The 25,158-nt window shown below is 45.6% G+C and overlaps 2 protein-coding genes across 3 annotated transcripts in view; both read right to left on the reverse strand.

Moving 5' to 3' along the window:
* The window catches only part of LOC109778652 (transcription and mRNA export factor ENY2), a 259,142-nt gene that overhangs the window by 187,439 nt on the left and 46,545 nt on the right, over positions 1-25,158 (reverse strand). The window lies entirely within an intron of this gene.
* On the reverse strand, positions 903-8,330 carry LOC109778656 (dynamin-related protein 3B). Of its 2 annotated transcripts, none has more exons than XM_020337216.4 (20): positions 7,748-8,330; positions 6,735-7,017; positions 6,615-6,643; positions 6,435-6,536; positions 5,521-5,589; positions 5,383-5,442; positions 5,174-5,287; positions 4,952-5,000; positions 4,738-4,847; positions 4,553-4,645; positions 4,354-4,446; positions 4,082-4,219; positions 3,711-3,821; positions 3,055-3,162; positions 2,913-2,955; positions 2,620-2,768; positions 2,386-2,532; positions 1,812-1,864; positions 1,594-1,693; positions 903-1,501 (listed from the first exon to the last, which is right to left on the reverse strand). In XM_020337216.4, exons 1-20 carry the CDS (start codon positions 8,144-8,146, stop codon positions 1,307-1,309), a joined length of 2,445 nt encoding a protein of 814 aa, XP_020192805.3. In that variant the 5' UTR covers positions 8,147-8,330; the 3' UTR covers positions 903-1,306. The 2 variants fall into 2 exon arrangements, with proteins under 2 accessions (XP_020192805.3, XP_020192804.3); XM_020337215.4 differs by having other exon boundaries at positions 2,913-2,958.

Raw genomic sequence — 25,158 nt, forward strand, 5'->3', positions numbered from 1 at the left:
TTCCCTTTTCTTTGGCATTTTTATTTCCATATACCTTCTCGGCTTAGCCACTGAGTTAGGGGTGGGGATCATTTTCCTTTCCTCCCCGCTTGATGCATGGTCATCATCATCATGCACACCCGAACTCTTTTCGCCTATTTGGAATTTCATATACTTTTCGGTTCTTCCACTTCTCTTCATTCTCAAGCTCGGTCCAAAAATGGTGCAAAGTAAAGGGCTTCCCTTTCTTCTTGTCCCCATTCTTTCCTCGACCGCGGAACAAGGTGTGAGCCATGTTGAGCTACAATTGAAAGAAAGCATAAAATGAGAAAGAGAATCATGATCTTCGGCGGCGGCGGAGGCGCCTCCATTCTGGCACGATGGCCAGTTGTGGAGCCGCGAATCTGGCGGCAGCAGAAGAAGCCGAGGCTTTGCCGAACATGGCGAGGAGGGCAGGAGCAAGGGCGATCGTTGCGGGGTAAGGCACGGATGGGCGGTGGCCGGCCGACAAGGGTTTACGGCATCCGCGGAAGTACCATATATTTGCATTACTTGAAGCCTTTTATTGGGCTGCCCATAATTTTTACAAATGCTCTCAGAAGTAGTTAAGCCCTATTATAGGGCGGCTATTGGAGATGCTTTATCTTCTGAGTGGAAGGGGGGCCATGTGCCAATTTTTCTATTACATTCGTTTAATCGCATGATCTATTTGGTACCCAGAATTCATCAAACGAGGAAATCAAAAGGAGAGGGGGTGGATTCATAGTCCAGTGTAAAAAGCAAAAAGAAACGCACGTTCTCATCAGAAAACTGTCCCCAAAAAGAGCAATCATGGAGTGCTGCAGAGCAATCATGGAATGCTGCGACAATCATCAAGATAATGGGGCAACGAAAATATCAATCCGATGCACACAAAAAACATATTCATGTAGCACAACCTCTTCGCATCTTAAGAAGAACCATGTCAGACTTATCACGGCAAAACCAACCGTGTTTAGATACAAGTACTCGGCACTAAAACTAAAGGTTCCCATAGCTTCTTCCATGGGTTTTTAACAAAAAAATCTATACCCATCACCGGTTTCATTTTAAGTCGAAATGATTGGGCAGTGATATACTGTACAAGAGGGCACATGGCAAAAATTTGGCACCACGCCAATGCTTTCGTTGGGCGCAACACTAAAAAGAATAGCAATGGCTAGAGAAAAAAGAACATATATCTATTGGGTACCGAACTGACAGACCCAAGGCGGAATGATGTGTTGCTACCAGCACATCCGCTGGCTCAAATCACTACTAATCCAGGGGATGATCGTGAAAGGCAATATCAAAACCCATTGCCACTGAAAGGTTGTTGCTGCTCCCCGGAGTGGCTTGATTTCCTAGGCCTTGTTTGCTTCGGAGTCGAATATGGTGAACTTCCATCATAAACCCCATGGACCCGTGGTAGACCCGTCGCATCAGAATCCAGGGAATAGCCTCTCTCGACTGTCTCCGCTTCAAGCGGTATCTCGTCCAAAGTCTGCATCAAGAAACACAAGGCACAAAACAGGTCAGATCAAGTATAGAGAATGACATAATTAGATGGAGATCCGACGAGTTGCGGAAACATACTTTGTAGGCTTGCTGAAGGACCTTAAGAGTATCGCGTATCTGCCTCCTCTTTGTAGTTATTTCGTCAGGTTCTCTGAGAATGTCCCCAAAGAGCTCTTCTCTGCATTGGTATATACGGAAGTATCAATAACTATAATGTACAGCAGCAACAGCAACTAATTTTGCTCTGTTCACCAGACGTCATTCAAAATTTCAAGAGTACAAAGTGTCTTCCTCACCTATAAAGGGTAGTTATAAGGAAATTATGCAGCTCCCTTTTCGTGTGATTAACCTGCAAGACAATCAATCGCTTAACAAACTGAACTGAATGAAGAACAAAAAATACACTTGGCATTCTGTGCAGCTTCCTGCCACTAGGGACTGCGTTAGGAGTAAGGAAAAGAAAGGATGGAAGAGATCTGATCAAATCCACCTCTGTCTAAACAAGAATGTGTTTTACAGCAATCTGCCAAATGCAATCAAGCTCACTAGTAAAACAATTGCTTAAAGCGAGAGGAAAATTTAATCATGCTGCAAACCCACAATAATAAACGTGCTTAAAAGTGTTTGATAATGCTTCCTACTAATGGTGTTGAACCTTGCTTGGCAGTAGTTGAACATTGCTGGTTTTAAGATTTATGCACTCTCCCTTATCTGTGCCTACTATGCAACTAAGGAAATAGCACAAAGATCGTACACGATCATACTTATCCATAAACATAAGCCGTTAGAAACTTATAATAGATATGTTGTGCCCACAAAAATAGGTACAGTATGCACTCTTAAGTAAATGTTGAGTTACAAGAAACATACCAGAAAATGCATGATTGCTTTTGGCACGAAATCCTCAACATTTTTCCTGACTATATTGTAGTATGACTGCAGCAGCAATTTTGTGATTGCTATTTCAAGGTCCTCCTGCTCAGAATGACTTTCTGAAGGCTTGAGGACTAGCGGTGGCTGTTGCACAATGGTCTCCGTCAATCACTTAACACGTTCAAATAACACTGACAGAAAAACTAGAAGAGCATGAATAAGACAGCTCACCTCTTTTAACTGTATTGAAGAGAATGACTGTTCCAGGTTGGGAGTAGCTGAAGCATAAGATTTGTTTGTTGAGCTACCTCTTGCTGAAGAATGTGCACGGTCTTCGCTTGAGGTGAATATTGAGCCCCAAAAAGAAGTGCTTCCACTACCTGGAAGACAAGTGGTTCAAGTAAAATGGGCTGAGGTGAAATTGTACTACTCTTCCAAAAATAAACACTAAGCTGACCTACTGCACTCCAATATAATAGCATATACATAATCAAAAAATACATAGCATTTGTAACACTCCTTACCTGAAGATCCTGGTCTCTCTGCCTCAGCAGCAGATCGGACACCCTGCTAATAATTACCACAACAGCAAAGGAACATAATCTCAGAAACACTTCACCAAAACAATAGTAACCTTACTGATTAAAAAGTAGCAAGGCAAAAAACCTGGATCTGGTCGGTGATAACTCCATTTACACCAGTAGTTCTACCCAATAATGCACGTGCTTTTTGGGTTTTTTCAGAAGCCTGTGGCCTATCTGCATCTACTCCATCCTGCAATGTAGTACTGTTACATACTAGGGTGTAGCTCAAAAAATGTGGACTGGCTCGAATTACATATGTAGCTCGTGAGTGACAAGGGCATAACTAAGTAAGAGAGCCAAAAATATAAATCACATGCCAAAAATCCTTATATAGCACCAGAAGTTCTAACATGTACAGCTAGAGTTGGCGTGGCATCCACGCCTTCTCCAAATGATATAAATGGTTTGACACTGACATGTTGATGTGATGATATCCACTGTGGTGGAGCATAACAGGGTCATCATGAATTGCATTGAGATCATTCTAATGAAAAAATTAACATAGTAGTAACATTTATTGAATAATTTCCAGTTTAGCTATATATTGATAGGAATCTTGCCATCGTATATAAGTAACACTATATGCAAAGGCATCACTAATTAAGTCTTCTTCTAATTCCAAGTTCTGACAGTACATGTCAGTAAGAAATGGAAGCAGTGTGTATCAGTTAAAAAAACTCATTTGCAAAGCATCACTTGCATAAATTACTTATCTAATACTTGAAAACATATACATACTCTTCTAACCACTGTTGCAGGCAATCTAGCGGCTCTAACTTGTTGCTGTGCTTGTTCTACAGCCTTGCTGCCACCGATGAAACTTGGGTGAGATGTGTTTATGTAATCGGCCTGCACAGTTAATATCATCTCAAGTAAAAATAATGAAAAAAGACCAGATATCAGAACAAAGAAGGAATAACAAAGGGGACAAATTAATCAGAGCAGAGACTCGCAATAATTTTACAAAATAATCGGTGTTGGGGCTATCAAATAAGAGACACAGAATTGTGGAGGTGTTTTCATCACTGTATACAGAAGCTCAAGTCAAATAGGGTCAATTCTCATACGTGTTTGTTAGTAGAATCCTTATAAGGCAAGACAGTGTTTACCTCCATCTCAATTATGTGTGCTATCATATCTTGTGCCGGCTTAAGCCCATCCCGTAGGAACTTCCCAATTACTTCATCCATGCTCCTTCTGAGTATAGGAAACTGCTGCAGCTCATTGCAAAGGCAACGGTGGCTCATCTACAGCAGAACAGAAGTTAGCAAGAAAAGTAATAAAATATAGAAAGTTGAAAGTTATTTAACGTTATGTGCAAATTTAACCAAATAGATGCTTAAATTTCAGTTTCCAAGATTTTACAGCTGGACTGACATACCTTAACCAGTTCCTCATATATGAAATCTGCACACTGAAGACTTGGATCAAGCAATCTGCTGATTTGCCTGCGCACAAGGACTTCAAATGGCACCTGACAAATTTTTAGCACAATGAATTATTATCAGCTCAAATGACCAGTATCCAAACCATCTACATATTAACACAATTCTTACACGAACGGCACAAGTGCATCATACCTCAGGTACAAACAAAGCACTCCTAGGACCAGTTGCATTCTGTATAGCCATGCGGATATCTTCATCAGTGACATCCTCGCAAGGATCAACACCCTATAAAAGACAGAGCTTAGATCTTAATGATAATGGATATGATGAATGCTACGATGTAGCATAACGGAAGATTCGGCAACAAAATTACAAACCTCTAAACTTTTGACAAAGATAGATTGAAAAATATAGTGAATTCTTGCTCCACCAGAAAGCTCGATTGTTGATATATCTTCGTTTTTTCCTTCTACCATAGACGAGAAAGCTGCAGCACAAACATGTTATTTACATTTACAAATAAGGAAATATAGCATAATATACATGACTGAAGCAAAGGAGCCAGGAAAGTGGTCGTGGTTCAGATATTACCATCACAGTATTTAGCTAGAATGTTCAAAAGCTTAGCGCCTTGCCCAGCCTGCAATGATGAAACATAGGGATTGATCATCAAGGCAAAGACCAAAAGAATAACAGAAGCAAGATTAAGCAACCAGATTTTACTAGCTGCTAACCAAACCTACTCATATACAAATGTTAACAAAAGGTGTATGTTTCTTATCACTTTGACCAAATAAAATTAATTCACCAGACCTTGGACTCGACTGGGTCACCATAAAAGGCATGCTCCTTAGCAATAGCTGTTAATTGAGAACTTATGCGTGCCTTCAGTCCAGGCAGAATAGTTCTTATATGTTGGACCAAGATCTGAAACCATGTAGATGTATTATTAGTTAAATCACAGCAGAAATCTGAAAGTCATATAACATGGGATACAACAAACATCCGCTTCACCAAAATACCTGGTTTAGCTTCTTTGCTAACTGTGGTATCCCACAGTGCTTAGCAAGACCGTTGTATGCCTGAAAGGAGTTACATTTCAGAATGATGAAATAAAAAGAACACAAACTGAAGAAACAGTGAACTTCACTGCAGCATACCGGATGAGAACGGAAGAAACTTTCTTCTCGGGCCAGAGCCTGCTTGACACTGACATCTGAATTGATATCCTACATCATTTAGCACAATATACATTAGAAAACTATATAAATGAAAAGGGCAAAAACTTTTATATCACCAAAGACAGTGCTGTGCAATAACAAATTACTGTCAAGACATTCCTATGATTAATACTTACTAGCACAGCATTCTGAAAATGATCTTTAATACTCCCTCCGTTCCTAAATATAAGTCTTTTTAGATATTTCAATGTGGACTACATACGGAGGAAAATGAGTGAATCTACACTCTAAAATGCGTTTATATACATTCGTATGTAGTTCCTATTGAAATCTATAAAAAGACTTATATTTAGAAACGGAGGGAGTACATATAAATAGGTGTTAAGTTCGCCATTTTTTTTACATCAGGTGTTAAGTTCGCCATTTTTTTTACATCAGGTGTTAAGTTCACCTAAGTTAGTTAGGGTTGTTAACAACTATTTATCGACAGGCAACAGTCCGCAATAACACAAAATTAGTAAATTACTCCATCTGAAGTTCTTTGTTACTCCCTCCATTCCAAAATATAGTGCGCCCGCGTTTCCCGAGGTCCAACTTTGACCATAAATTTAGCCAACGAGACCGATTGCGGCGGGAGAAAAAGTTATATAATTGAAAACTTCTTTTGAATACGAATTCACTGGTATAACTTCTGCTCCCGCCGCAATCGGTCTTGTTTGTTAAATTTTTGGTCAAAGTTGAAGCACGGGGATAGAGGAAGCACTATATTTTGGAACGGAGGGAGTATTATACAGAATGAGCACAGCGACCACAAAATTAGGCCACTACCAAACTTGCAAAAGAAAGCAATGCATAATCCTTAGACTAAGCAAGCATGCTGCAAACTAAAGTACCTGCTGGCTGCGGTTTACGACGCCAACATAACCAAGTCGTAATGGGATGACATTTCCCAGCAAAAAATTCCGGGCATCAGTGCCCCTGTCCATTATGTCCAACTGGAAGAAAACAGAAGAGCAGTACAGATCAGAAGTTGGGTGACATTTAAAGGAGTATATTAAGTTTCAGGGGCAAACCTTTGTGATAACACCAATTGTTCGAGAACCTAGATGAACAAAGAATCCACCAAGTAAGATTTACATCTTAATAGAAATGGTCTATCAAACTAAACACATGACTTCGAGAGGCATACATACCATCAGGATCAGCTTGCCGAGCCATTTGAAGAGCATCAGAGTTAGCTAAATCTGCATTTGCTGGAGAAACAGCCAATATGATGCATGTCTTGTGCTTGATATATGACAATATCATAGTCCTTATCCTGGCCTCGATGTCAGTTGGTTGGTCGCCAACTGGCACCTTAGTAATTCCAGGCAGATCGACCAAAGTGATGTTGAGAACATTTGGTGAATAGATCTTCAGACGTATCTGTCTATCAGAGACGCCCTTGTTACCACCAGCCTCCCTGTCCGTTTCTGCCTGCATCGATGTTGAGTTTTATCATTAAAAGGTATTACCATTATTCTAGTTATTAAAACAAAGTCAGTGCACTACACGATTCTCTGCCCCAGATTATAATTTGTCACTAAACTTTCCAACATTCTTTCAAACAAATGCTAGAGTAATTGAACAGTATCAGCCGCTGGATCATCGTCACTGAATATACACAGCAATAATAAATTTCCAAACAATACTATCATTCGAGGATACCGTCAAGACATTCAATGTTCAAAGGAAACTATATACCCCAGAATGCAGCAATACATAAAGGGCACTACATAAATCCAAAAGAGGGCAAGCCATAGGCTGTAGAAACAACCACAACCACTAACAGAAAGCAGCATGGACCTAACATCAGCACAACCAAATCATGATACGGTGCCAAATAACTGGAATTACCACAATGCCTACCCAAAAGCATCATCTCCCGACCCAAGAAATCTGGCAAGGCAGCAACAGCTGTGCTATAGCATAATAATATACTCATCAAAAACCGCCACCAGCTTGGGCATGATTCGTCCAAACAACCACCAGCACCGCAACTACACAATCATCTGCACCCCTGGTAATTAATCGGCCGCAATGCAGCACTAGAGCTACCATGCCCGCGAGCACACCAGCCGCGTGACCAAATCAACCTAGCTACCGTCGGGCCCCGCGTTCCATCTGCGGAGACGGACGGATTGACAGGAAGGAGGGGGGCGCGGACCTGGATCTCGCGTCGGATGTCGGGAAACTCGTAGAAGCGGCGGCCGGGGTGGTGCAGGAACTCGCCCCACTCGTCCCTGTCGGCGTCGGCGGGGCGGCGCGGCTGGTGCACGAGCTGGAGCACGAGCGGGCGGCGCGTGCAGATGTCGGAGCCGCGCGGGAGGAAGTCGCGGCCGACGAGCGCCTCGAGGACGCTCGACTTGCCGCTGCTCTGGCTGCCGACGACGGCCACCTGCGGCAGGTCGATGGTGGAGCTGCTCCCCAGCTGCGAGAAGATGTCCTGCAGCTTGTTGACGATCGGGATCACCGAGGAGCCCACCACCGCCGCGGCCTCGGCCGCCGCCGCCGCCGCCGGCGACGGCGCGGAGGCGGCGGAGGAGCTGTAGTGGTCGTCCGCCATGCGCCCGCCTCTAGGGTTTTGGGGCGGGAGGGGGGAGGGGAATCCCTAGATCGAGAGGGGGAGCTCGGCGGCGTCTGATTTGGTTCCCCTCTCTGTATTTCTGTGGGGCTGCGGATTCGAATCGGGAGGTGTCGAGGGGGGTAATCCCGTATTGGGGCGCTCGGGGTCGGGTCGGGGGAAGGAGAGGGGATGCGGGCGGGCGAATTGACCTTTATAGCCCCCGTCTTCTTGGCTTAGGGAGCAAGAAGAACGTGGTTCGTTTTCGGGCATCCGATCGGGCCGATGGAATGATGGATCATCCATCCTTCGTGGTCGTGCTCTTGCCGTTTACCTCGCCGTCAGTCCTGCGCTTTTGCTTGCTGAAGAAGATACCCGGCGGGACTGGCTGTTTTGGTTCGGACAAGTCAGTGAGCACCGCTTTCGGGAGTAGTTTTAATCGCCAACAAGTTATCTAGGAGTGCTGGATTAGATAACACTGGTAAAAAAACTGGGCTTTGGTCCCGGTTCGTCCGGCCCCTTTGGTCCCGGTTGTGGGACAAACCGGGACCAATGGGGCCTCGGCCCACCACCATTGGTCCCGGTTGGTGGCTTGAACCGGGACCAGAGGCTCACCCTTTAGTCCCGGTTCATACCACAAACCGGGACTAAAGGGTTGGTCCTAGTTGCGGTCAGAGTTTAGTCCCACCTCGCCAACCGAAGGGCGCTTACACCGGTTTATAAGCCCGTCCTTCTCTGCCTTGTTGAGCTCCTCTCAAAGTGAAAATAGATGCCATGGGAATTTGACCTAAATTCAGAGTAAATTTTTTTGAATTTCATAGAAATTTATTATGAATTTAGGTTGAATTTTCTCTATAGGCGCATCTATGTTAATTTTTTTATAGTAAATAAAATAAATAAACCTTAATAAAATAAAATAGAATAAACTATATTAAATAAAATAAATAAAAATAGCAGCAGTAAAATAAATAAAAATAAAATAAATAAAGTAAAATACATAAGTAATTAGAAACAAAATGGAATAAAATAAATAAGTTTTTTGTTGTAAGTAGAAACAAAACAAAATAAATAAAGCAAAAAAGAAAACAAAAAACAGGGAAAAAAATTATGCCACCTACTGGGCCACCGCGGTCTGAATACAACTTGAAACCCATCCATGGGCCAGGATTCAGGCCCGCAGAAGGCCCAGTAGGCCCCACAGGCAAAGAGAACGGTTAGGCCCGAAAGCCTGCATGCAGTTGAGAGGAGCTCGAGAGGGTGGGCGCAGCAGCGCTTATAAACCACTCTCGAGCTCTCTCAACTAGCGAGGTGGGACTAAACTTTTGACGCGGGGCAGCACAAGGCCTTTGGTCCCGGTTGGTGCCACCAACCGGGACTAAAGGGGGGCATGCGTACCGGTTCGTGGCACCAACCGGGACCAATGCCCCCCCTTTAGTCCCGGTTGGTGCCACGAACCGGGACCAATGCGCCCCTTTACTCCCGGTTCATGCCACGAACCGGGACCAATAAGGTGCCTATATATACCCCTCGCCCGCGAGCAGAGCACTCCAGTGCTCTGTTTTTCTCTGGCCGGCGAGGGGAGGGCTTTGTGGTGCTCTAGCTCACCTCCTATGCACATGAGGTGTTCGATGAAATACCCGAGCCACAGTAGTTAAGCTTTCTCCTCTCGAAGCTCGACCTCAAAGCTCCATTTTCCTTGAGATTTGTACGGTTTAGCGGAATGCGCGCAGATGAACCGGCAATGGATGTACGGTGACAGACACACCTCCGAGTACATTAAGGGCGTGCATGATTTTCTCGAAGTGGCTGAGGCAAACAAGCAGAATGGTTTTATGTGTTGTCCATGCCCTACATGTGGGAATACGAAGTCTTACTCTGACCGGAAAATCCTTCACACCCACCTGCTTTACCAGGGTTTCATGCCACACTATAATGTTTGGACGAATCGAGACTGGGATTTGTCACTCCGTATGACGGAGAGGTATCTCTGGGCCCACTCGGTAATGCATCATCATAATGAGCTCAATGTGACCAAGTGTTTGGTCACGGGATCATGCATTACGGTACGAGTAAAGTGACTTGCCGGTAACGAGATTGAACAAGGTATTGGGATACCGACGATCGAATCTCGGGCAAGTAACGTACCGATTGACAAAGGGAATTGTATACGGGATTGATTGAATCCTCGACATCGTGGTTCATCCGATGAGATCATCGTGGAACATGTGGGAGCCAACATGGGTATCCAGATCCCGCTGTTGGTTATTGACCGGAGAGTCGTCTCAGTCATGTCTGCATGTCTCCCGAACCCGTAGGGTCTACACACTTAAGGTTCGGTGACGCTAGGGTTGTAGAGATATTAGTATGCGGAAATCCGAAAGTCGTTCGGAGTCCCGGATGAGATCCCGGACGTCACGAGGAGTTCCGGAATGGTCCGGAGGTAAAGATTTATATATGGGAAGTCCTATTTTGGCCACCGGAAAATGTTCGGGATTTTTCGGTATTGTACCGGGAAGGTTCTAGAAGGTTCCGAAGTGGGGCCCACCTGCATGGGGGACCCACATGAACGTGGGTAGTGGGGGCAAGGCCCCACACCCCTAGTCAAGGCGCACCAAGATCCCACCTTAGAAGGAATAAGATCATATCCCGAAGGGATAAGATCAAGATCCCTAAAAAAGGGGGATAACAATCGGTGGGGAAGGGAAATGATGGGATTTCTTTCCCCCACCTTTGCCAACGCCCAATGGACTTGGAGGGCAAGAAACCAGCCCCCTCCACCCCTATATATAGTGGGGAGGCGCATGGGAGCAGGACCCCAAGCCCTGGCGCCTCCCTCCCTCCCGTGACACCTCTTCCTCCCCGCTTGCGCTTGGCGAAGCCCTACCGGGATCCCGCTACTTCCACCACCACGCCGTCGTGCTGCTGGATCTCCATCAACTTCTCCTCCCCCCTTGCTGGATCAAGAAGGAGGAGACGTCCCCGCTCCGTACGTGTGTTGAACACGGAGGTGCCGTCCGTTCGGCGCTAGGATCATCGGTGATTTGGATCACGACGAGTACGACTCCATCAACCCCGTTCTCTTGAACGCTTCCGCTCGCGATCTACAAGGGTATGTAGATGCACTCCTCCCCTCTCGTTGCTAGCATCTCCTAGATTGATCTTGGTGACACGTAGGAAAATTTTGAATTTCTGCTACGTTCCCCAACACCCCCCAGGAAGAGGGTTCCTGCGAAGGTGATGTGGTATGCTCCTATAATACCACGGTTGAAACGTCTGTTCAGAAACGAAGAGCATGCCAAGTTGATGCGATGGCACAGTGAGGACCGTAAGAAAGACGGGAAGTTGAGAGCACCCGCTGACGGGTCGCAGTGGAGAAAAATCGAGAGAAAGTACTGGGCTGAGTTTGCAGCTGACCCAAGGAACGTATGGTTTGGTTTAAGCGCGGATGGCATTAATCCTTTTGGGGAGCAGAGCAGCAATCACAACACCTGGCCCGTGACTCTATGTATGTATAACCTTCCTCCTTGGATGTGCATGAAGCGGAAGTTCATTATGATGCCAGTTCTCATCCAAGGCCCTAAGCAACCCGGCAACGACATTGATGTGTACCTAAGGCCATTAGTTGAAGAACTTTTACAGCTGTGGAATGGAAACGGTGTACGTACGTGGGATGAGCACAAACAAGAGGAATTTAACATGCACGCGTTGCTGTTTGTAACCATCAACGATTGGCCCGCTCTCAGTAACCTTTCAGGACAGACAAACAAGGGATACCACGCATGCACGCACTGTTTAGATGACACTGAAAGTATATACCTGGACAAATGCAGGAAGAATGTGTACCTGGGCCATCGTCGATTTCTTCCGACCAACCATCAATGTCGAAAGAAAGGCAAGCATTTCAAAGGCAAGGCAGATCACCGGAAGAAGCCCGCCATGCGTACCGGTGATCACGTACTTGCTATGGTCAATGATTTACACGTAATCTTTGGAAAGGGTCCCGGCGGACTAGCTGTTCCGAATGACGCTGAGGGACACGCACCCATGTGGAAGAAGAAATCTATATTTTGGGACCTACCCTACTGGAAAGAGCTAGAGATCCGCTCTTCAATCGACGTGATGCACGTGACGAAGAACCTTTGCGTGAACCTTCTAGGCTTCTTGGGCGTGTATGGGAAGACAAAAGATACACCTGAGGCACGGGAGGACCTGCAACGTTTGCACGAAAAAGACGGCATGCCTCCGAAGCAGTATGAAGGTCCTGCCAGCTACGCTCTTACGAAAGAAGAGAAAGAAATCTTCTTTGAATGCCTGCTCAGTATGAAGGTCCCGACTGGCTTCTCGTCGAATATAAAGGGAATAATAAATATGCCAGAGAAAAAGTTCCAGAACCTAAAGTCTCATGACTGCCACGTGATTATGACGCAACTGCTTCCGGTTGCATTGAGGGGGCTTCTACCGGAAAACGTCCGATTAGCCATTGTGAAGCTATGTGCATTCCTCAATGTAATCTCTCAGAAGGTGATCGATCCAGAAATCATACCAAGGCTAAGGAGTGATGTGGCGCAATGTCTTGTCAGTTTCGAGCTGGTGTTCCCCCCATCCTTCTTCAATATCATGACGCGCGTCCTAGTTCATCTAGTCGACGAGATTGTCATTCTGGGGCCCGTATTTCTACACAATATGTTCCCCTTTGAGAGGTTCATGGGAGTCCTAAAGAAATATGTCCGTAACCGCGCTAGGACAGAAGGAAGCATCTCCATGGGCCATCAAACAGAGGATGTCATTGGGTTTTGTGTTGACTTCATTCCTGGCCTTAAGAAGATAGGTCTCCCTAAATCGCGGTATGAGGGGAGACTGACTGGAAAAGGCACGCTTGGAGGGGACTCAATAATATGCAGGGACGGATATTCTTGGTCTTAAGCACACTACACAGTTCTACAGAACTCTACCTTGGTGACCCCGTATGTTGATGAACACAAGAACAGTCCGCGCTCCAAACACCCGGAGCAGTGCGACGACTGGATTACATGTGAACACATCAGGACTTTCAGCAGCTGGTTGGAAACACGTCTCAGAGGTGACAACACTGTTTGTGATGAGCTGTACTCGTTGTCTAGGGGACCATCTTTGACTGTATTGACTTACAAAGGATACGAGATAAATGGGAATACAATTTACACGATCGCCCAAGATCAAAAGAGCACCAACCAAAACAGCGGTGTCCGCTTTGATGCAGCAACCGAGAGGGGAAAGGACACATATTATGGTTACATAGTGGACATATGGGAACTTGACTACGGACATGATTTTAAGGTCCCTTTGTTTAAGTGCAAATGGGTCAATCTGTCAGGAGGCGGGGTACAGGTAGACCCACAGTACGGAATGACAACAGTGGATCTGAACAATCTTGGGTACACTGACGAACCGTTCGTCCTAGCCAATGATGTGGCACAGGTTATCTATGTGAAGGACATGTCTACCAGACCGAGAAAAAGAAAAGATAAGGAAGCAAATACATCATACGATGAGCCAAAGCGCCACATAGTTCTTTCAAGAAAAAGGGACATCGTGGGAGTGGAGGGTAAGACAGACATGTCTGAAGATTATGAAAAGTTTCATGAAATTCCTCCCTTCAAAGTCAAGGCTGATCCAAGCATCCTGATAAACGATGAAGATTATCCATGGTTACGGCGCAATAAGCAAAGGACACAAGCGAAGAAAAAGTGAAGACTTTCTCTCCACAACTATTATGATGATACCATGCCAACTTTCAACCTTTTTGTAGTTCATTTGAAATGCCTGTTGTAACAGATGAGTTTTCGTCCGAAATCCTGATACTTCGAAAGAGATTGTCCATTTTGTACACGAAGTGCATCCAGGTTTTGCCGTAACCCTCTCAACTTTTTAGCACATGCTATGTGGGTGAAATGATGACACCATGCCAACTTTCAACCTTTTCAGAGTTTATTTGTAGTGCTTTTCAATTTCACGGTCATATAGCTCATGAAAATCAGTAAATGCATGAAAAATAACAAATGAAGTCAGAAAGGGTTGAAAATTGATGATGTGGCTTTGAATGGTGCATTTTGAACACACAAAAAGTCTGGAGTTCAAATAAGTTCAAAAAATGAAATCCCTTTGTAATTGATGAGTTTTCGTTCGAAACCCTGATACTTCGGAAGAGATTGTCCATTTTGTACACGAAGTGCATCCAGTTTTTGCCGTAACCCTCTCAACTTTTTAGCACATGCTATGTGGGTGAAATGATGACACCATGCCAACTTTCAACCTTTTCAGAGTTCATTTGTAGTGCTTTTCAATTTCACGGTCATATAGCTCATGAAAAATCAGTAAATGCATGAATAATAACAAATGAAGTCAGAAAGGGTTGAAAATTGATGATGTGGCTTTGAATGGTGCATTTTGAACACACAAAAAGTCTGGAGTTCAAAAAAATGAAATCCCTTTGTGACTGATGAGTTTTCGTTCGACACCTTGATACTTCGGAAGAGATTGTCCATTTTGTACACGAAGTGCATCCAGTTTTTGCCGTAACCCTCTCAACTTTTTAGCACATGCTATGTGTGTGAAATGATGACACCATGCCAACTTTCAACCTTTTCAGAGTTCATTTGTAGTGCTTTTCGATTTCAGGGTCATTTATAGCTCATGAACTAATAGCAAAAAGAATGAACTAAAAATAATCAATTAAAATATGCTGTTATGATCAACTAAAACAAAACTATAATATTCTTCAATAGCCAAAAGAATCAACTAAAAATCTTTTATAAAACTCCAATAGCAAAAGGAATTTTCATAAAGAATGTTTTTGTTAGAAACTTTAATAGCAAAAAGCATTATCATAAAGATTTTTTTTGTTAGAAACTAAAATAAAAAAATCTGTTTTTGAATAGAATCATAAAACACAGTAATATTAAATAGCAGGAAAAAGAATCACTCCAAAATCTATTTTCATAGTAAAGTTAATCACAAACTAGTGATTCACACAAATTTCAAAGAATTCAAATTTAAACTATTCAAATTTGAAAACTAAAGGCACTAACAGAAAGTTTATAATTTTTGTGACCTAAAAGCAAAAAGAATTAAAAAATAAACTTTAATAAAATAAATAAAAATAGCAACAGTAAGTATTTTGTTGTAAGTAGAAACAAAATAAAATAAATAAAGCAACAAAGAAAAAAAGTGCCATCTACTGGGCCACCACGGCCTGAATACGACTAGAAACCCAACCATGGGCCAGGATTCAGGCCCGCACGTGGCCCAGTAGGCCCCACAGGCACATAGTGTATGGTTAGGCCCGAAAGCCTGCAGTTGAGAGGAGCTCGAGAGGGTGGGCGCAACAGCGCTTATAAACCACTCTCGAGCTCTCTCAACTAGCGAGGTGGGGCTAAACTTTGGCCGCGATGCGGGCAGCACATGTCCTGTGGTCCCGGTTGGTGTCACGAACCGGGACCAATGGCTTTGCTATATAAGCAAACACTTAGTAAATTTTTCAGAGTTCATCTGCAGTTTGCCCCGACGACGCCGAGCACATCGACGCCGCCAGGCTGCCCCGACGCCGTCGCCGCCCCGCCCCTGAGCCCGCGCCCCTGCCCCTCCCCCTCCGTCGCCATCGCCGAGCCCGCGCCCGTGCCCCGGACCCTCCGCCGCGCCGTCGCCGAGCCCGCGCCCGTGCCCCGGACCCTCCGCCGCGCCGTCGCCGAGCCCGCGCCCTGCCCTGGCCCCGCCGTCGTTGTCGACGTCACCGAGCCCGCGCCCTGCCCCGCCACCGCCGTCGTCGTCGCCGTCACCGAGCCCGCGCCCTGCCCCGCCCCCACCGTCATCGTCGCCGTCACCGAGCCCCGCCGTCGCCGAGCCCGCGCCCTGCCCCGCCACCGCCGTCATCGTCGCCGTCACCGAGCCCGCGCCCTGCCCCGCCCCCGCCGTCATCGTCGTCGTCAAAGCCCCCAAGCCCGCGCCCTGCCCCGCCCCCGCCGTCGTCGTCGCCGCTCCCGAGCCCGCGCCCCTGCCCCGCCACCGCTGTCGTCGTCGCCGTACGTCACCGCCCCAGAGCCCGCGCCCTGCCCCGCCCCTGCCGTCGCCACCCACGCTGTGAGCTGCCGCCGCCCCGGCCCGCTGCCTTTTTTTATTAGTAAAGTTTATGTATTTTTTTGTTCATATATAATGTAGATGTATATATATGTATGTATGTATGTATATATGGATGGATGAAAATATTGATGTGATGTTTTTTTGTTCATAGACCTTTTTATGTTCATAGAATTAGTATTTTTTTGTTCATATACATATAATTAATGTAGATGTATATGTATGTGTATGTATGTATGGATGTATGTATATAGAAAATATTGATATTGTGATATATAGATTATTTTTTCTTTAGAATTTTTTTGTAAATGATATGATGATGATGATGATATATAGAGTTCTTTGATTGTGATGATAGATGATGATGATATATATAGAGTTCTTTGATTGTATGAAAACTTTGTAAAATTTACCCCCTCCCCGATAACTTTGACATGAGGGGGGACGTCGGACATGCATGAGAGAGAGGTGGTCCACTTGCCCGACCAACTATCGAGGCCACCCAAACCCTAGAAAAAGAGCGTCGTCGTTGTCGATCTACCCAGGCCCTCCCCGATAACTTCGACATGAGGGGGGGACGTCGGACTATATAACAAACACTTGTGAAAAGTTTCAGTTTTCATCGCCAGTTGCCTCCCCCTCCCGGATAAACCCCTCCCGGATAACTTCGACCGTGATAACTTATACCACGGGAGCACCCCCGGGCCCTCTCGCTCGACCAAAACTCTCAAGGACACCCAAACCCTAGAAAAAAACGATGTCGGTCTCCTACCCCCTCCCGCCGCGCCCCTACCCTTGAAGCGTTGCCGAGGCCACCCCAAACCCGGAATAAGCTAGGTCTACGTTTGCACTAATATATCCACATGCTGTCATGTTTGTGTAATAATTTCCATGTTGTAATATTTGCAGAAACAATGGAGCACGGACGAGACGAGCAAGTAGAAGAGGTGTTGGGGGACATAAACTTAGCCGGAGGTGATATCTTGTCGTATCTTAACGACAATGATGGTCTGGAAGAACAGGGTGAAGAAGCAGGCTACGGTGATCGAAGAGTGGAGGAGGAAAGACATGATTATGATGGCTCCGGTGACCCAATGCTGGTGCAAGAAGGAGCCCGTGGTGATGGCTCCGGTGACCGAACAGAGTCCGGCCAGGTAAATATATTAGTTAAGCCTGTGATGACTAGCTAATTGATGCATTCATTGTTTTGGTATGTACACATATTAATTAACTCTCGTCTTTCTTCTTTTTTCTAGCCCTCCGGATCAAGCACAACTTCGGTAAAGAGACGAGGCCTGAAGAGAAAGTTGCGTTCGGATGAAAGGTTTGAGATCACAGCAATCGCGCGCGACGGCCAACCGATTGAACCCATCCGGACAAAGGAAGCATTTGCTGCTCAGTGCGGGGTTCTTGTTAGGGACAAGATCCCGATCAGCATCCACCAATGGTATAAGCCTAAGAAGGAAGACCCTGAGGTGTCTTATGTCAATGATATGCAGAAAGATGATCTTTGGACTGAGCTGAAGGCAAATTTCACCCTACCGCCAGAGGAGGATCCGGAGAAGCCAGTTAAAGAGCAATTAATCAAGTCTCATGCTCTTAAGAAGATGGTAGACATATTCAGGAGGTGGAAGAATGAGCTGAAAACGTTTGTCGACAAAGAAGAGACACCAGAATTCATCGGCCGGTATGAGAAGATCAGAGATCACTGGCCCGCACTTGTGGCCCACAAGACATCAGAAAAGAGTAAGAAGATGTCAGCGACAAACAAGAAGAATGCTGCGAAGAAGAAGCTTCACCATCGCACGGGGTCAGGTGGCTACCTCAAAGCCCGGCCTAAGTGGGCCAAGGCTGAGAATGATCTGCTTGAAAAAGGGATCGAACCACAGACAATGAACTGGCCAGACCGTTGCCGGACTTGGTTCTTCGGGGCTGGCGGAAAATTGGACCCTGTATCAGGGAGGTGCGTTTGGACGAACGAGTTTTTGAGAATACCAGTCAAGAAGATTCAGCAATATATCGATGCAGCGCAGGAAGGGACGTTCGTTCCAGACAGAGAGAACGACGAGCTCACAATGGCCCTCGGGAATCCTGAGCACCCTGGATGGACACGAGGCACGCCAGGCTCCGTTCCATGGAAGACTGGTTTTCCGGACGCAGGCGGTTACAAAAGCCAGGAGAGGAGGAAAAAAATGGAGCAGACCCAAATTCAGAAGCTGCACGAAAGGGTTCAAGCGCTAGAGGAACGAGACGGCAATCGACATGCCGAAACTACCCCGCCATCTCAGCGGAGAAGCAGCGTGGCTTCCACCGAGCTGCTTCAGCCGGAGCATGTCTTGCCGGCTCCTGCTAGCTACCCCATGGATGCTATCACGGAGTCTCAACATTGCCACCTTATGGCGCAATGGCAGAACTTCAAAGTCAAGGTGGCTGTTGGCTCTGTTTTACCTCCTAAACCCGGCGCAACCTACCACTGCCGGCCGATTCCAGAAGGATATGCTAGGGTGATGGTGGATGAAATAACGGAGGGATTTGAGGACCTCCAGCTTGACCACCCTACCGGTGAAGGGGAGACTCAGCTGGGTTTAGCTCTGAAGACTCCGTGCCTATGGCGGAAGGAGCTCATTAACCTTCCGAACTGGACGCCTCTGGCGAGTAAGGGCACTCTGCCGCCTCCTCCTCCGGCGAGTGATCAGGGCACTCAGCCTCCTTCTCCGGCGCGTGGCGGCACTCCGCCTCCTCCTCCGGCGAGTGATCAGGGCACTCAGCCTCCTTCTCCGGCGCGTGGCGGCACTCCGCCTCCTTCTCCGCCTGCGCCGGCGTGCCAGAGCAGCCAGCCTCCTCCTTCTCCGCCTCGTCAGCAAGGGCGGAAGAGACCCGCCGCCGCTCCGGCTGCTCCGGTGCGTCGTAGTCCTTCTCCTCCTCCTCGTAAGCAAGGAAAGAAGACAGCTGCAGCCGCTCCGTCTGCTCTGCCGGCGTCTAGCAGTACAACTGCTAGAGGTGGGAGGCAATACAGATTTGGTCCTTCTCTGAAGACTCCAGAGAAGTTACCATACGAGAGGACCGAGGAGGAAACCACGAAGATCGTGCGAGCCGAAGTGACGAACTTCTTTGAAGGGGTGAAAGCAAAGAAACATCCACCTCCGGAGGAGAAGGTAGATCCGGTGAAAGCAAAGCGCACTCTGGCTGCCCTGACAAAACCACCAAAGTCTCCGCCGAGAGGCAACTATGAGCGCATTCTTGCAAAGACTTTTGCCGAAGCGGAGCGGTCGGGAAGTACTGTTAGTGATCAAAGGTTAAAAGAACGACGAGCTGGGAAAAAAATTGCCCAGCTCGGCGAACAAGCGAACCAATCGTGCCCCCCGCTCAAGGTGTCTAGCGACATCGTCGCTAATGATCCGAGGATTGTGCCCGGTTATAGCAATATTGGAGATTACCTGCCCGACGATGTACATTATGAAATCATGGAGGTGGACGAACACAAATACCATTACGGGAAGCCTCTCGTCAAAGATGAAAGATCTCTAACAACGATGATGCGAAGATTACATGATTGGTACATGAAAACCTGCAGAGAGTCTGATGGGATGAATACTTTGACGCTGAGAATTAAACCGGAGCATGACCTCGTTGGAATTGAACTGCTGAATGTTCCATTTGAGGAGTTCTTCCAGTTTTTCAATCAAAAGGCCCTCGATAAATCAACGATCACTTGCTACTATCTGTAAGTACTACTACTTCTGTCATTAAGTCTCTCTATATAGGTCAGCTCTTTCATTGCATGTATTTATAATTATCCTCACTATATTATGCAGATTGAAGATCGCCGAATTGAAGAAAAGACAAATCGGTGATATTGGGTTCATTAACACAAATCTCATAGATGCATATACGGTTGAAAAACATGCCAAAGAAGCCGAGGCCAACTTGCTACGACCGTTGGTATTAAATCAAAACAAACATATAATACTCTTTCCTTACAACTTCAAGTGAGTGTTACTGTCTTGTGCATATTCGGTTTCCCTTATTAGTCCAGGTTATGGTAATGTAATTGATGACTTATGCATGCATGCACAGCTTCCACTATATTCTCCTAGAGATTAAGCTTGAGCAGGGAGTAGTAACCGTCTTAGACTCGAGACGAAAAGATCCCCAGGACTATGCAGACATGACTCAAATGCTCGAGAAGTAAGTTAAATCGATCATTATCCACCATATCAGCAACTTTGTTCATTTCCTGATATCAAGTAATTGTTTTCTTTGTCTGGCAGGGTTTGGAGAAAATTCACCACAAAAGCTCCGGGACTGCCGAAGAAGCTGCAATTTAGACACCCGAAAGTAAGTACTATAGTAGCATGTTCCGCATATCTCCTAGTGATTCAAGCGCTAGTTTCATCAATACCATTTAGCATGCTTGCTTATCAGTTAGATTGACCTCTATTTCTTGTAAAGTGGTTGTGGCAAGAACAAGGGAATGATTTCTGTGGATACCACGTTTGCGAGTCTATCCGCCACACGACCTGTGAGCGGGGCTACTCTGACGAACAATATGAAGTGCGTAAGCAATAATATTCACAATTTTATTTTATTACCATCATTTCTGTCGAGTTTCATTTATTCATATATATATATATGTATTGACCCCCTTCTTCAAATTAGATCTTTCGGATGCGGGATGAACTCCTAGCACCAGATTGTATGCGAGCAATTCAAGAGGAATTGGCGGCATTCTTCCTTGACCACGTGATCGCTGAAAACGGAGAATACTATGTGGACCCTATGTTCTTACAATTTAATTAGGAGATTATATTGTAAGAGATAATTATTGTATATATGTAGCCGGTAGTGTCAGATAGATATACGAGAACTTGTTGTTCGACCAATCTCTCGGAGAAGGAGAGGTGGTCGATATCACTTCTCTCTATATGCATATGTTCATGACGATCTTCTGTTTCCTTCATTTGCTTACTAGCTAGCGTGTCTAGCCCTCTCCATATGTATATAGTACGTAGTGTCGACCAAGCACGGAGATAAGAGAGGACACTTCTATCTATTAATTAGCTAGCTAACACAATATATGAAACACCTAAATTAACCCCCCAAAACCCCCCAACCCCCCCTTCAAAAATAAAATAAAAACCCCAGCCCCTGAAATGCTGACGCGTGGATGCCTATTGGTCCCGGTTGGTGACACCAACCGGGACAAAAGGCCCTGCCTATTGGTCGCGGTTGGTGTCACCAACCGGGACCAAAGGCCCCCCTGCCTGGGCTGGCAGCAGCGGCCACGTGGAGGACCTTCTGTCCCGGTTCGTGTAAGAACCGGGACTAAAGGGTTAGGGCTTTAATAACGACCCTTTAGTCCCGGTTCGAAAACCGGGACAAAAGGCCCTTATCAACCGGGGTAAAAGCCCATTTTTCTACTAGTGTAATTTGATTAATTGCACGATGCAAGAACGGTAGGTCTGTAGTTACTTACAGTAGTAGGAGTAGATCCTTTGGTGCAAGTCATAATTGTTTACATGACCTGACATGCAAAAACAATGTGTAGTTCGTTGTCATCTACCGTATTCTCCAGAAGAAGAAAAAGAGCTCATTGTCATCTACTGCAATTCTTTACATCTCCAGATGTCCTGGCACACAAGTTTGATAGAACGTGTGGCCATGGATGAAGTCGTTACCATGCTGTGAAAAATCAGCATCATCCGTGTACTAGCGTTGGTCAATTACGTGGATCAAGGAGGATAAAATGCAGCGCAGGTCTCTGCCAGGCCACCTGCGAAGGGTGGAACGGGGGAGGGTCAAGGGTGCGTCGCATTTCTTGCGCGGCGGGTCTCGCCGTTGAAGCCGACCCGCGCCCTGGCCGGCGACAGCAACTCCCTCGTGGCCGCGCGCGCGAGGGGCGGTGGCCACCGTCCAGGCAAAAGCGGCGGCGAGATGGACGGTCCACCAGAGTCCAGCGCGCTCTTCTCACTGCTCCTGGAGACCTGGGGTGCGTGACGGTGATGGTGCGGCGGCGTGCGGCCATTGACCGCGTACGGCCCACCACCAGAACGACCCTGCTGATGGCGACCTCTTCGTGGCGCCCACCAGTGCCGAGACACCGTTCTTCTTCTCTCTTCCGTTGTTTGATTTGAGGTTGCGGTTGTATTGTGTATTGAACAATCGAGAGAAGTGATCATTGAGCACGTTGGATGCTGGAGCTGGCTGGCACGATCGATTCCCAGATCGCGCACCGCTTGTCTCCCCGCTGGAAGTTATTGGGCCTCCGAGCGCGGTACTGGGCTGGACGTGCGGTCCAAACCCATGACTGATTGAGACCACCATTGTCTTATGCAGGATCTATCTATTTCTCGCCGGTAGAGAGATGTAAGTAGGTCTCGCCTTTAGCAAGAGGCTACTAGGCCGACACATGACTGTAGGTGCCAGACGATATACTTTCTTTATCTTTTTTTCACTGTTTTATACATAGGTTTTCATCAGGTTTTTTTGTTTCTTCAGTTTTTTTATTTTTCTATTTTCCCTTGATTTTCTTTCTTTCTTTGATTTTCACCACTTTCTTCAGGTTTTCTTTTTCTTTTTTCTCTTTTCCATACACATTGTATATTTTTTGCATGCATCAGGAACATTTTTATACACATATAATGTTTTTAAATACATTATAATTACTTTGGTCCAGTATATGTTTTGATGCCTATTTTTTCATATACATTGTACATTTTTCGTATATACCTAAAATAAATATACACATTTGACATTTTTCAAAGATAATATTAACATTTTTCTCGAATAAATGTTTTTAAAAAAATCAAATATGTGTTAAGAATTTTTCAAATAAACACTGAAACATTTTTTCGAATGATAAAAACACCTTTTTACATTGTAAACATTTTTAAAAATGTCAAAAATGTATTTTTCGAATGCCTGAATATTTTTAAACTGTAACATACATTTTTTAAATGTCATGAAACATTTTTTTAACTATATGAACATTTTTTACATCGTATATTATTTTCAAAAAAAAGTCACGTACATATTTTTGAAACACGTGAACATTTTTTAAATGACACATACTCCCTCCGTCCCAAAATTCTTGTCTTAGATTTGTCTAGATACGGATGTATCAAGTCACGTTTTAGTATTAGGTACATCCATATCTAGACAAATCTAAGACAAGAATTTAGGGACGGAGGGTGTACTTTTTTTGAATGGCAAACATTTCTAGAAGTTGAGCATTTTTTACACTACATGAACATCTTTTAAATGTGGGATGAACATTTTAGAAAGCTCAAATAAATTAATTTTGCATAATATATGTATTTGGTATTTCTTTCAAAACATGAACAAAAAGAAGAAAAAACCATGTGTGTGACGTCAGCCTGACAAACCCTCAGGCCTGTTGGGTTGGCCCACTACCAGCTCCTTGTAGGCGAGCCGAGTTATTATATCGCATAAAGTGAGACATAACCGCTCCCCTGTCATAGGTCACCCCGACACAACTACTAGGACTAGACCCAAAAAGACGGTTTTGAGAAGGAATTGTCAAATGGAAATCTCATTCCTCTTTTTTTTATCTCATGGTTCTGAACGAGACTCTTCTTCTAGTAAGAAAAGGATATGACTGAGGGCCTGTTCGGCCCCTCAGGCTTCTAATTTCTCGAACTCTAGGTTCGGAGATGGCCAAGCGAAGTAGCTCCCAAAGTTGAAAGCATAAGCTGGCATCCCACTATAGTGTTTTATAGGATGAGTCGAGGAAGCTAGCATTTTGAATCTCCTAATGACAGTGTCCTGATTAGGGGGTACTCACCTCGTCGGCCTACCACTCATGGGTCGGGCCGAGGACCCACCAATAACAGAAGGATGGGCTATATTTGCCATGACCCTCGGCCTACTTAAGATGGAATCTTTCAAGGACTTCGCACATACTTCAAGGCATATTCAAATATTCAGTATATTTATCTCTATATGTAACCGACCATGTGTAACTCTAGGTACCCCCTGACCCCAATATAAGCCGAGGGGTTTAGTCCGTTGAGGCAAGACTTTTAGACTCATTCATACGATCTCGAGGTAGATCACATGTACTTTGTACTCCATCCACAAAATATAAACAAGAGCATGAGTAGGGTATTACCTCTTGGAGAGGGCCCAAACCTGGGTAAACACGGTGTCCCTATTCTTCCTGTTACCATCTAGTCAAGACCACTAATTCGGGACCCCCTACCCGAGATCCTTCGGATTTACCTCCGACATTGGTGGCCCATGCAGGTCCCGTTGTGTGATCAGAAAAGCTCGATGAAAAATAATTCGATGATGAAAAGCACACTGGCACAATCTGTATGCCGAAACCTTGAACCCTCGGCTTAACCGAGATACAGGAACACTACGGAACTCGTACCCTCTGTAAGGACTAAGGACATGAATCCCGACGAAACAAATCTAGCGATCGGATCTTCCGCCGCGACTTCGAATCTGGCCAAAGACCCTCGAGCTATCGCCGCCCAAGAGCTGGTTTTGCACCCGACATGGGATAAAGGTCACATCTGCTCGGACCAAGCCCGGAGCCAGTCAATATGCTCGCGCGGTCTGCCCCGAGAATAACATTAAATCAACCTCGGCAAGACCTCTCTGGGAAGCCATTTATCTCCCACCCACCCCCATGTCGAGTATTGCTTCGGTAACTCAGGGTCAATCGATGTCCAGGATTTGAATTCATCGTACAAAAACAAAAGGAGACAGTACGACACTTCTGGTCGAGATTCTTGCTAATAAGAAGTAAAATCCCAGATTGTTGTGATGCAGAGGCCTTAGCGACATTTCGATATAATTGCCATGATGGAGGAATCACAAATACTCTGGCTCGGAGACGCGTTAGAACCTTCCCTGACCTATCTGACATCGTAACA

This window comes from Aegilops tauschii, chromosome 3 (assembly GCF_002575655.3).
Source record: "Aegilops tauschii subsp. strangulata cultivar AL8/78 chromosome 3, Aet v6.0, whole genome shotgun sequence".
Classification (NCBI taxonomy): Eukaryota; Viridiplantae; Streptophyta; class Magnoliopsida; order Poales; family Poaceae; genus Aegilops; species Aegilops tauschii.

Excerpts from the sequence above, each read along its gene's own strand:
- LOC109778656 (XM_020337215.4), bottom strand. The coding sequence starts at position 8,146 with ATGGCGGACGACCACTACAGCTCCTCCGCCGCCTCCGCGCCGTCGCCG. Across the intron at positions 4,447-4,552 it reads GTGCTTTGTTTGTACCTGAG|GTGCCATTTGAAGTCCTTGT; the intron begins GTATGATGCACT and ends AAAATTTGTCAG. Across the intron at positions 2,769-2,912 it reads AGAGAGACCAGGATCTTCAG|GTAGTGGAAGCACTTCTTTT; the intron begins GTAAGGAGTGTT and ends CTTGTCTTCCAG.